This window comes from Chrysochloris asiatica, unplaced genomic scaffold, assembly GCF_000296735.1.
Source record: "Chrysochloris asiatica unplaced genomic scaffold, ChrAsi1.0 scaffold00013, whole genome shotgun sequence".
In the NCBI taxonomy this organism is placed as follows: Eukaryota; Metazoa; Chordata; class Mammalia; order Afrosoricida; family Chrysochloridae; genus Chrysochloris; species Chrysochloris asiatica.
The window spans coordinates 24,700,769-24,713,274 of NW_006408531.1; the positions used below are offsets into that span (position 1 = coordinate 24,700,769).

General features: G+C 38.3%; 1 protein-coding gene across 1 annotated transcript in view; it reads right to left on the bottom strand.

Moving 5' to 3' along the window:
• The window catches only part of LAMA2 (laminin, alpha 2), a 747,229-nt gene that overhangs the window by 37,496 nt on the left and 697,227 nt on the right, over window positions 1-12,506 (bottom strand). The window contains exons 56-58 of the mRNA XM_006834727.1: window positions 10,225-10,373; window positions 4,129-4,305; window positions 3,705-3,873 (exon numbers count right to left, since the gene is read on the bottom strand). Coding sequence (XP_006834790.1) covers window positions 3,705-3,873; window positions 4,129-4,305; window positions 10,225-10,373 — 495 coding nt within the window. The remainder of the gene's footprint in view (window positions 1-3,704; window positions 3,874-4,128; window positions 4,306-10,224; window positions 10,374-12,506) is intronic.

Sequence of the window (12,506 nt, forward strand, 5' to 3'; positions counted from 1 at the left end):
TATATATTAAACATATATATTTGTTGGTGAGGTTGAACCACCAACCTTGAGGTTCAAAACGACCTTGCAGTCCAGCATGTTAATCTACAGTGCCACACTAGGATTCCTTTTTTATATATAAACTTTTATAAGTGGACATTAGAATCCCAGGTCAAAAAAGTCTCATGATGTTTTCCAATTGAAAACACATTTTTGAGTCTAGAGAATGGATAATTTTAAGGTATATAGGGCAAATAAGAGGAAGATCATTAGCTTCCTTTTACTGGGGGGAAAGAATTGGCCTGAGGCAGCATCATAAAATAGTTGAGGAAACATTTTAAAATTCAGGTGACAGATCTTAGTCATGGGTTATAAGGAAACGAACACCTTGAACTAAAATTCCAGTGACTAATGATTTTTCACTGATATCTGGTTGATGTCAGGTATTTTTTTGTGTGTGGAAATGGGGCAAAATCATACTTCCAATTATATAAACTGACTTAGAGCTTGCAGGGATCAAATGAAATGCATATAATATGCCCAGCAGAGTACTGGACACACAATGATGGTGGTGGTTATGTGCTGTGGAGTCGGTTCCAACTCATAGCGACCCTCTATAGGGTTTCCGAGGCTGTAAATCTTAATGGGAGCAGAAAGCCTCATTTTTCTCCCGTGGAGCAGCTGGTAGTTTCAGACTGCTGACCTTGCGGCTCACAGCCTGATTCGTAACCACTTCGCTAGCAGAGCCCCTTGGACACACAATAGTTACTAATTAAATGAAGGGATTCCTCACATTATTTCTGTGGGTGTGCTTCTTCCAATTTTCAAAACACTTTACATACATTATCTCAATGAATTCTTACAGTAACCCATGTGTTGGCATGGTGAATGTAAGAGCTCTATTTAACAGAGAAGAAAATGGTGCCAAGAGTAAAACCAGTTTCCTGAAATGATCAGTTGGCTTCTCATTTAATAAATAGTTCAACTGGCAAGAAACTCACAGCAAATTCCATCGTGGAACTTCAGGAAGGGAAGTGAAATGTTCAAGACCTTTCAAATTCTGCATTTTAGGCAACATGATGATCCGCCTACCAATTGTTGTTATTAAGAGCCATGGTGTAGGTTCCTACTCACAGAGACCCTATATAGGATTTTTGAGGCTGTAAATTTTTGCAGGAGCAGAAAGCCTCATCTTTCTCTCATGATCTACCAATTAGCAAGGGTAATAAACACGTTATCTGTGCTGTCAAGAGTGCAGGAAGATTCATCCTTTTTGATACACTTATGGTGAGAATCTAAATTGGTGCTGTTGGTAGGTACTGTTGAAATTGGTGTAAACTTTGGAAAAATCCAATTTAGATATAGGTATTGAAAACCTTGGACATGTTCATTTTGGCCTCATAATTCTCTAGGAATTTATTTTAAGAAAATCATCAGAGATGGAAACGATATTTGATGCACAGGGATGCTCATCAGAACATACTCTGTAATAGTGAAACAAAGAGCTCTGGTAGCATAGTGGTTAAAAAATCGGGCTGCTAACCTCAAGGTTAGCAGTTTAAACTACCAACTGTTTTTCGGGAGAAAGATGAGGCTTTCTGCTCCTGTAAAGATTTACAGCCTCGGAAACCCTGTGCAGGGTCACTATGAGTCGGAACCAACTCCACGGCACATAACCACCACCACCACCACCACCAATAGTGAAACACTGAAAACAATCTAAATGGCCCCCAGTGGGGAAGCGGTAAAGTAAATTGACATGGCCAAATGTTGCAGTGATAAGAAGTCCACCTTTGGAGTCAGACCCACTGAATTAAAACTCGTACTTTACTGTTGAGCAGTTTGTGAATGGCTTAGTTACTTAAGCTACCTAACTTTTAGTTGAATAACCTAAAAATAGGATAATGATACCTATTTTAAAGTGATTTTATTAGAAATACATATAAATATTACATGAGAATATTTATCCAGTGATTAGCATTATTTGTTGTTGGTGTTAAGTGCCAATGCATTGGTTCTAACTCATAGCAACCCTGTATAGGGTTTCCTGGGATTTAAATCTTTGCAGAAGTAGAAAGCCTCATCTTTTTCTCACAGATCAACTGGAAGACTTGAACTGCAGACCTTGTCCACAGTCTAGTGCTTGTCATATGGAGCCACAGCATTTAGTAAGCTTAAAAATAGCAATTATCATCATTACTACATAGTAACTATGTTATTGTTGTTGTTAAGTGCTGTTGAGTCAGTTCCAACTCATAACGACCCTGTATAAGGTTTCTGAGGAGCAGGTGGTGGATTCGAACTGCTGACCTTGTGGTTCACAGTCCAATGCTGATCTGACAGCACCACACCAGCAATCTCATAGTAGATATGTTTATTATTAAATGCTTACTATATGGAGTCCTGGTGAGGGAGGATTAGCACCAGGCTGCTAATTGCAAGACCAGTGGTTCAAACCCACTAGCTGCTCCTGGGAAAACCTATACAGGATTTCCTATGAGTCACCACCAACTCGATGGGCCTTAACAACCTATATCAAACACTGTGCACTATTGAAACCCGTGATCATTTTCAATCCTCATAATAACTCCTTGACAAAGGTGTTGTTACTATGTTCATATTACAGGCTAGGAGACTGGAGACTGGATTCATTAAACAGCTTCCCCAGATTCATACAGGTGGTGGTAGAAAATGCTAGCATGTGAAGCCAGGAGTCTGACTCAAAGATCATCCTAAGGCTACACTGCTTCCCACACCAGGAACTAGTACATGTCTCTGTGTATGTGGGGTCCTGGTGTGGCACTGTAGGATCAGCACTGGACTACTAACTACAAGGTTAGTGGCTGAAACCCACCAACCACTCCTCGGAAACCCTATACAGGATCGCTGTGAGTTAGAATTGATTTGATGGAACTTAACAACAGCAACAACACACTGCCTCGCATACCATAGAGTATTATGATGTGTCTCTGTGTATGAGTGTGTATGTCTATAAAATTGAAAGCTGTCAAATTGGATCCAACTCATAGCAACCCTGAATAGGGTTTCCGAGGAAGGGATGGTGAGTTTGCATTGCTGACCTTATGGTTTAGACCAACCCTCTGGTCCAGTGCTTATCTTACAATGCCACATCAGGACTCCATATGTACATATAAATGAAGTGACATAAAGTTTACAAACAATTTTAGCTACAGAATCCGTATTTAAGCACAGGAGACCACACTCTATATAGGCATTATGTATCTATTATGTAAAAGGCACATACAAGTGACTGGAAATAAATAGAGTTGCCTCTGTGTGGTGGTATTAAGGGTGAGTTTTATTCTTGAATCTTCAGACATTTTTGTGTTTTCCAATTTTTCAACTGAACACATGTATGACTTTATCTACAGAAAATTGGAAGAACAGATACATGAATAAAAGAAACTAAGAAAGACGCGAGGAGAATGACTTTTCATGGCCAGGTCCTATTTTTTCAATTCAAACAATAGAATATACTAGAGATCCTGACTGACTATAATACACTGTTGTTGTTGTTGTTAAGTGCTGTCGAGTCGATTCTGACCCATAGCGACGCTATATAGGGTTTCCACTGACCTTGCAGTTCAAACGACTTTGCAGTCTGACACATTAGCCCACAACGCCACACCAGGACTCCTAGATACTAGAAAATGACTAAAACAGTTGGATAAAACATTGAAAGCAATGGGAATATGAACACTTACATGGACCACAACTGGAGTGAGTGTAGGGAAGGTTGGTGAGGGAATCGGTTCGGGGTGGATAACTATCTCAGAAGAAACTGCTCCATTTTCATCTTCACGAGGTTTCTGATCTGCACAGCGACCAATGTCTGCATTTTTGAAGGATACAGGCTGTGCAAAGTCCATGGGGCTGATGGAATATAATTAATATGAAACATTACAACTCGTTTTTATTTTCTTGCTTCCTAACAATTCAATTAAGTCCTCCCCCACCTTTTTTTTTTGAAGGCTGTCAGTGTAAATTTCTAAATATAACTTGAAGATTATCAATTTCTTATCCCCAGTTTTTTGACCACAAGCTTTTGCATAATGTGGAAGCACTAGGAATCCTCATACCAAGAGAGAGAATTAAAAAAAAAAAATAGTAGCAAGGAGATAGACTTACACAGAGTTAATAACTAGGTTCCATATACAACCTTCAAAAGGAGGAATGTTTCTGAGCGGGGAAGGTTGAAATTCCAGTGGAGCACCCCCAACAAAAAGCTTTTGAACTTCAATAGCCTGTTCCATAGTCAGGTTTTGCATATGTCTTCTGTCTTCATCAACTTGAACAGTAAAGATGCTGATAAAATATTAAAAATAAGTGTAAAACCCATACTGTTCAATACATCCAGAAATCAAACTCTCTCCTACTACCTCTCATCACTCTCTCACGTAGACTTGAAGTAAGTCAAAATGTATGTGAGTATTAGGAGCGCTATACAATCAAATGTTATTATTTCTCGGGATCTTGTCTCTCTGCCTCTTTTGTTAACTTTCACAAGAGTTTACTGAAGTCAGGCAATAGTGTAGCTGTACCATTAGGCTTTGGTGGAGTTGCCCAAAGTGGTAGGCAGCCCAACATGAACCAGTAAGAGCTGAAACTTCTGTACTGTGTAGTAATGTCTAATCCTGAAAGGCTCAGTGGGTTTAGCACAGCATGGGGTCACGTTTTGTTTGGCTCTTTATTTCTTGGTTTGTGTTAGCTATTATCTTCCTGCTAGGGGACAAACTGTACTCCTGAGAGCTTAGATTGCAGGAATCTACAGCAAGCACATACAGTACCATTTATAAAGAATGTAGTTGCTGGCTTTTGAATAAAAGAGGCAGAAAAGAACCATGCTAATTGTTCCTTGCAATGATTTTCCTTAGTGGCTGTTTCCCAATTTGCTTATCAGAGATAACTCACACATTGCTAATTGAGAACCTCATGCTACTTACTCACAACAATCGTTGGACCCTAGGGCAAAGAATCAGAAAGAGACAAAGAGTTCTGAGGTTGAAAATGACTAAGGGCATTTTCTCCTTTGTTATAAGAGCAAGTTTTGGGTTTCAACACCAACACTCAGCATGTCAGTATTAGCCATAAGTATTAGTCACCAGCCTGAGGATCCTGAATAGATTACCGAAAATTCACTTCATATTTAGGGAGAAAACCAAAGTACTTGGGTGGAAAACTCCATCCTAAAGTATCATCTTAATTGATTTTATAAATAAGAAAAACCACATGCAAAACTAGAAACAAAACAGAGAAAAGATTATGAATCGCTCTGAATTGGCACTGAGCAATTGTCCCACATTTGGACAACTCAAATATAAGTGAATGGAGCTTAATCACAAAAGTACAAATATTGTACGAGACTGCTAGTGCAAAAATTAACAACAAGCTTTCCACTAAAAGAAGCATTCTTTGATGATTATCAGCAGATGGAGGAGAAAGAAGGGCAAGTCACTGGCTAGAGTAGACAGGTGTTAACTTGGGTGAAGAGGAAGGCAATATACAATAAGCGGAAGGTTGACAAACAATGCTGGAGGCAAGGGAAGACACTGGGAGGAGGGCAAGAGCTAAATTGCAACAGAGGTAAATACTGTTATATACACAATCCTGCAGTAACAGTGGTTTATGAATAGAAGTATGGACAGACATGCCGGCTGATAGACACACAGGAGGGAGAGTGGGACTATGCCCACAAATATATAAAGGTTTGACAGAGAACATTTGTACAGGGTACCTTTACTACAAATATATCCACGAATGTGGTGAAGCATATAGAGAGCAAAGTTACGAAAACTTCTTAGACATACCCAAACATCTTGAGTGAATGAGTTGTTGGACCTGGCATCTCAGGTCCTGGGGGACATCAAGTTCAATTGGCATAATATATTGCCCACAAAGACCATACTATGTCGTACTTTCATGAGTAGTGACTAGGATCTTAAAAGCTCATGAGTGTCTCCTTGTCCAAAGGAAATTGAAGACACTTGGAAGCAGTCAGTTCTGTGCACTAATGCACCATGTGAACATCAATCTTTACAATCCTGAGACCAGAACTAAAAGGTTGGCCTCCGCTACCATTACACTGGGAAAGATCACATTAGAAGGTCCTGGAAAGAGTGGGAGAAAAATGTGGAACCAAATTCAAAATCATAAAAGAGACCAGGTTATTGGTTGTCTAGAGAATGACTTCTCTTTGCCCTTTGGGTCTGGAAATGAGCTCACCCCCATGGCTTAATTTTCAGCCAAATAGGTCAAATCCAAAACAAACAAACAAATAAAAAACAGAGGAAATAGAAGCAAATCCTCTTGAATGATGACGCATGCAGAGGATTGTAATCATTGCAATGAAACTAATACAATGAGTGGATGAGTGTAAAACTGATGTCCCCCACGTAAACTATCACTCAATTCACAATAAAAATTAAGGAAAAAAAAAAGATAGGTTTTTTAAGGGGAACAAAAACACTAGTGCAGTACACACACACGTAAGAACAATCACTCATTTGACATAAAAAAGACAGCATTTATCTAAGGAAAAAGTTCAGAAGGGTTAGGAAAGAAAGAGGAATGGAAACTGGAAACACAGAGAGGAAGTAGGATAAGTGATGTTACATTTTAGGGATAGCAATCAATGTATGAATTGTTGAACGTAAAACTGATGATTTTCTCTATAAACATTCGCCCAATTTACACAAAAAAATTAAAAGAAAAAAAGAAGGCAAATGTCAAGATGGCTCAAAACATACTGTTCAAGGATTGAAAAGGGGACAGGTAAGATTTAGTTTTAAAGGAAAAATTGAGACAAGTGACATATTGGTGTTCTACCAGAGTCTGTAAGAATGTGTTGACAAAGATCAGGAAGTTCTAAGTGTCAGTGGTTTTATAAGATTTTAAGAAAACCCCTGACTTCTGGGTATGTGTGAGTCACTGAGAAGTTGATCCCATTCCCAACACCCTTTTCTCCTTTGTTAAAAGCAACCTCTTACTAACAGGTTATGAGACTATTCCTAGGAATTTCAATGAGGGCTTCAGGCCAGTATTAAAGACCATGCAAGGAATGTAAACCTCTTCTCTTGATTATAATTTTTAAGGAGCAAAAGAGTCCTCCTCTTTCTGGTATAGACTGCTTCTAGAAACTGGTTTGTCCCCAAGGACCATAAAAGTAGTCACCCAGGAAACGGTGGTAATGTAGAATAAAGATGGGCTTTAAAGGGAACAAATTGAAATTAAGTACTGTCTTGAAAGCTTACTATCTGTGGATCTTGGAAAAATTATTTGATCTCACTCATTCATTCATAAAATGGAAATTTAAAAATACCTACTTTAAACAATGGAAAACGAATTAAGAAACTGCATTGATTTTGACCCAAATTCTGTGCCTGTGTGAAGAATGCTCTTGTAAAGGAGAAAACCAACTCAGACATTCATCTTACTGGCCTGATGAGCTATTCTAGGCTCTTAGGGTTTAATGTTTTAGTCTAGCTAAGGAAGCTCTGGTAGCGTAGTGGCTACAAATCGGGCTGCGAACCTTAAGGTCAGCGGTTCGAAACTACCAGCTGCTTCACGGGAGAAAGATGAAGCTTTCTACTCCCGTAAAGATTTACACCCTCGGAAACCCTATACAGGGTCGCTATGGGTCGGAACCGACTCGATGGCACATAACAACAACAACAAGAAGACCTGCTTGCTATCATTTCAGTGACACAGAGAAAACTTAGCAGGATCAGAATGGACTCAAAAGAAGGATCAGTAGGCAAAGCAGACACATAAGACAGGGGTAACTGATACAGTAAAAAATTTGATAATGAAGCAACTGATGTGAAAATTTTGAGGGGAAGGAGTAGAAAAGGAGAAAGAATTAGGGAGAAGGCCAAAGGGAAATAGAAAATCAAGAACAATCTTGAGAGGTTTGTCCCTGAATTTGGTAAAAAAAATCCAACGATTTTTGTGAGGTGGTGAGGTTAAGGGGTTTTAGGGGAAAAATATGATGATTGACATTAACAAGTCTGGAAAGTGTTAGAAGAAAGCAAATATTTCCAAATCAATAATACTATCATAATCCACATAAAGTGCTACACATTTTGGAGACCACAATAAAAGGATCAGGATAAACAGTTGGCTGAACACAGATGGAATTGTTAAACACTGGTTCTATGATTTACTAGCTGTGTGACTTTGGGCAGGTTAATCAATACTTGCTCATTTGTGATGAAAGCATATTAGTACACATATAACATACATCTGTAAGGATAAAAGGACACAATCTTTATTTAAGATTTGATAGAGAACATGTCATAAATAGGTATGTGAAACATTAAAAATGTTTCTGGGTGAAGATCTAAAGATCATTAGTGATCTCTGGTTAATCAGTTTATGGACATGCTTGCTTAAAGGATAGATGAGTATTTTTTGACCTTAGAGTGCTGAATGAGACATCATGGCAACAAATGTGCTCTGCTTTTGGCAGAGTGCAGTACCTACATGCTAGTACACCTGGTACACTAGCCTGTAATTAATGGTGAATGGTAAAACTGTTTGTTTATATGGCCAATTAACTGAATGACCAGTGTTCATTGATGTACTATACACTGAGCTTAATCAAATAAAGGCTGGAGTGATGGCCAACAGCTGTGAAACTGGCATAACAAAATGTCCTTCTTAAAGAAACACCTGTTAAAAGGACACCTCAGTGCAACATCCCAATGTGTTTGGGAATTTCAGTATTCATTCTCTACAAAATAAAGTATTTGTAATAATTTTAGGATAGAATATTTCTCTGAAACTTATTTGCTTATTGAAGTTCTAAAAGTTTACACCTTTAAAAATTCTTCTCACAATGAGAAGGATTCAATTTTGATAAAGGACTTGAAATCGACTCAGGAAATAAAAAGTAAAATCAGCATTCTAAAGCATTTCCGAAGATTCAAATGAGAGAATTCGGTTTGCATTTCTCCTCAGAGACCATGAATGCAATATGCAGCTGTTAGATTAGTAAAATTTCTTTGCTTGTCTAAATATCGATCCCTCATTTGTCTTAATCATGGTTTCTAAACATCTTAGTTAGTAGACACTCTGCATAAATACTTTGTATTGCTTCAGCCCTCAACCTCATTTTGATATAAACAGAATATGAGCCAAGGAACACTTTTATCATTGACTTAGAAGAAACAAAATCCTCACAACTCAGCTTAACTGTTATCCACATAAGAGGATAATTAAAAACAGTCTTTATGCTAAATTACTTGCTTCAAGTATTGCTGCATATTCATACCATTGTCATATTTAAAGGTATTCTATGTGTTTTGAGGTTTCATCAAATTTGATTCTCAGGTTTTTCTTTCTTTCTTTTTTTTTTTTTTAATGTCTTCAGTCTATAAAATGAATTGCTGATTTGGGAATCTGAGGCCCCCAAAATCTCTGAGCTTCTGTTTTCCTTTTCTCTAAGTGTCCTTCTAAACTAATTACCTCTTGAGTTATCATGTAATATTTTGATGAAAAATTCAAATGACTTCCCCAACAAAGTAAGTATAACATACTGCAACATTATGAAGACTTGAGAAATTAGTTTATACATGATTATGGTCAATTCCCTGATTCAGTAGTTGGAAGCATATGCTTTCATGGATTGCAAGGCAACAAGGTTTTCTCTGTGCACTCTGGTCCCTCATGGAGTTACTCCACAGGCACTTTGTCACCTTGGGGAGAAGGACAGGGATGAGGCCTGTCTACCATATATATGCATCTAACAGTGCTCAGTCGGTCCTGCAGCTGCTGCCATTTTCTTTAGCTGTGACAGGTTTCTAAGCAACTACCATAACTGCTTTGGAAGCTGAAGGAAATCACAGCTGCCAAAGACTGCTGGCTCCAGCTGAACCGTTCTGTGTGTTTCATTCTGTGTATACCTATTTGAGAAGACAATATTTGAGGAGGGGGGATTTTTTTCCCCAGTCTAAAACTTCAGCAGATGCATTTGTTGTTTTCCACTGATGGTGAGAAGACTTGTACAGAATAGAAATGCTCTTAGTAGAATTCCTAAGAGACAAAGTAAATGAGGTGTCCAAAGTACAAAATGTAAAGGAATGAATATTAAGCTACTTTGTATTTTTTGAAACAAATAATATACCTACACATTCAAAAGGTTCAGGTAGACTCTAATGTTAGGGAAAGGAAGTTCTTGTTAGTTTATAGGGTGTTTAACAGTAAGTACTAGAGTGCTATTATTACCCTCTAGCTCTCTCTACATGAACGGAATGTTCTCTCCCGTCGTGAAACAGACTCGGTTCTGGTTTGACGACAATTTTCCTCATTGTTCGTGCCCCTGAGGAGAGATGCACTTCCAGACGGCCTTTGTTCAGGAATATCGCATAATAGGCCTGCAACAGTAAATGAGTATTGAAGATTAAATGAGTCTCATCTGTGATTTAGCTATGGAGGTGTTCTGACACACTGCAAATCACCCTCTCGGAGATCTCATGAGAGAAGTAAGACTCAATATTTTGGATATAGAGTGTTTAAGACAGTTGGAAATATCCTTTTAATCATTTGCCATTTCCACTGGTTTGAAGGTATTGGAAATACATGGAGTAACATAGCATTTCCCTGCAAAGCAGATTAGAGCTACTGAAAGTAACAGCTGTGCTTGTACTGGCCTCCGAACTAACAAGAGTGACCAGGAAACAAAGGGGCCAACAAAACCACTCTCCCTTATATTCACAAGTGGACAGCTAGCTTCTGCAAATTATGTCTGACTCTCAACCTCATGACATTTTGAGAATTTAGACTTCAATTTTGTTCTCCGTACAGGTTGACTTGATTGCTATCACACATGTGCAACATGTCACCCACATTCAGAAAGGAAGACGGTTTTTCATCCACACACATGCCTACTTTCTTCTTGCTACTGTTACTATAGCAACCAATGTGGTTTTGATATCAGATTATGAAGAGATTACAAATGCAGTCCTCTTCCCCAAAACTGATGCCATGTGTGCGCCATGGAGCATCGGGGCCTCTGCTGCACAGTGATTGCTTGATTCTCTAGCGTCTTCAGTGACCGTAGAGACTGTTTCAATCAAACCTCGTAATGTCTGCAACCACTTACTTAATTCACCCAAAATATTCAGGGGGACAGGATCAATACTTGCCATATCCAGTGGAGGGACATTTGAAATTAAAATTCTCAATCAATTAAAAATTACTTTACTAATCGATCATTTGAGATTGCAAACCCATTTAGCAAAGTATAATCAAAAATAACCTATGGGTATCAAAATGCTTAGCTTTGAAAAAAAATAAACCAATTTAATACTGATTCTAGAACAGGTATGTACTGTTTGACATTGCCTCCCCTTTCAAGCAGCATTTACTTGAATAAAAATTCAGGTATATTTTTAGAAGTAGACATCGCTTACCATTTAAATGCTACAATACTAACAATGTTATTTCCAATCTATTTTGGATTATGTGGTGGTGGTGATGGGTGTGTGCCATTGAGTGGGTTCCAACTCATAGAGATCCTGTATATGGTTTCTGAGACTATAAATCTTCATGGGAACAGAAAGCCTTATCATTCTGCCACAGTAACAACTGGTGGATTCGAACTGCTGACCTTACAGTTATTTCCAATACGTAATTCACTACGCCACCAGAGCTTCTTTGGGCTAGAGTACTTAATGTTTTATTTTAATTGCTTTAATAGTAATACTTTCTTTTAAAATAATTGTCCTGAACCACAGTGATTTTAGTCCATCTACTTAGTGCTGATGAGGAGCTAGTAGGATATACCTAATTATTTGACAATGACCAAGAAAACAACTGTTTTTTAAATGAAAATCTTTTTCAGATCATTTAATATGTTCTCTTACTATGACTGCCTGCCTTTTGGTCTGCAGATGAGCACTTAACCACTATAAGACAAAGCCTACTTTACTGCCATAAAATCACAGAAAATGTTATTAAACAAAAATATCAAAATGTGAAGCTGTTATTTCTTGACAGATTCTCCATCTAGGTCAGGGGTGGGGAACCTTTTATCTGCCAAAATTTATAACATCATTCATGGGCCATACAAAATTATAAACTAAATAATCAGCCTGCTATATTTGATCAAACATTGAATTAACTCACCCCTAAATGCTGTGGGTCTGGCGTGGCATTGTGGATCAGCACTGGACTGTGAACCAGAAGGTCGACAGTTCAAACCCACCAGCTGCTCCTTAGAAGTCCTATACAGGGTTGCTATGAGTCAGAATTGCCTCGATGACAAGTGGATTGGGTGGGGGGAGTTATTTGCTTGCTGAAAGTGAAGAGGACTTGAAACATTTACTTATGAAGATCAAAGAGCACAGCCTTCGATATGGATAAACAACATTCTTATCAATGGAGAAAAGATTGAAGTTGTCAAGGACTTTATTCTTCTTGGATCAACTATCAACACTCACGGAAGCAGCAGTCAAGAGATCAGACGACGTATTGGATTGGGCAAATCTGCTGCACAGGAACTTTTT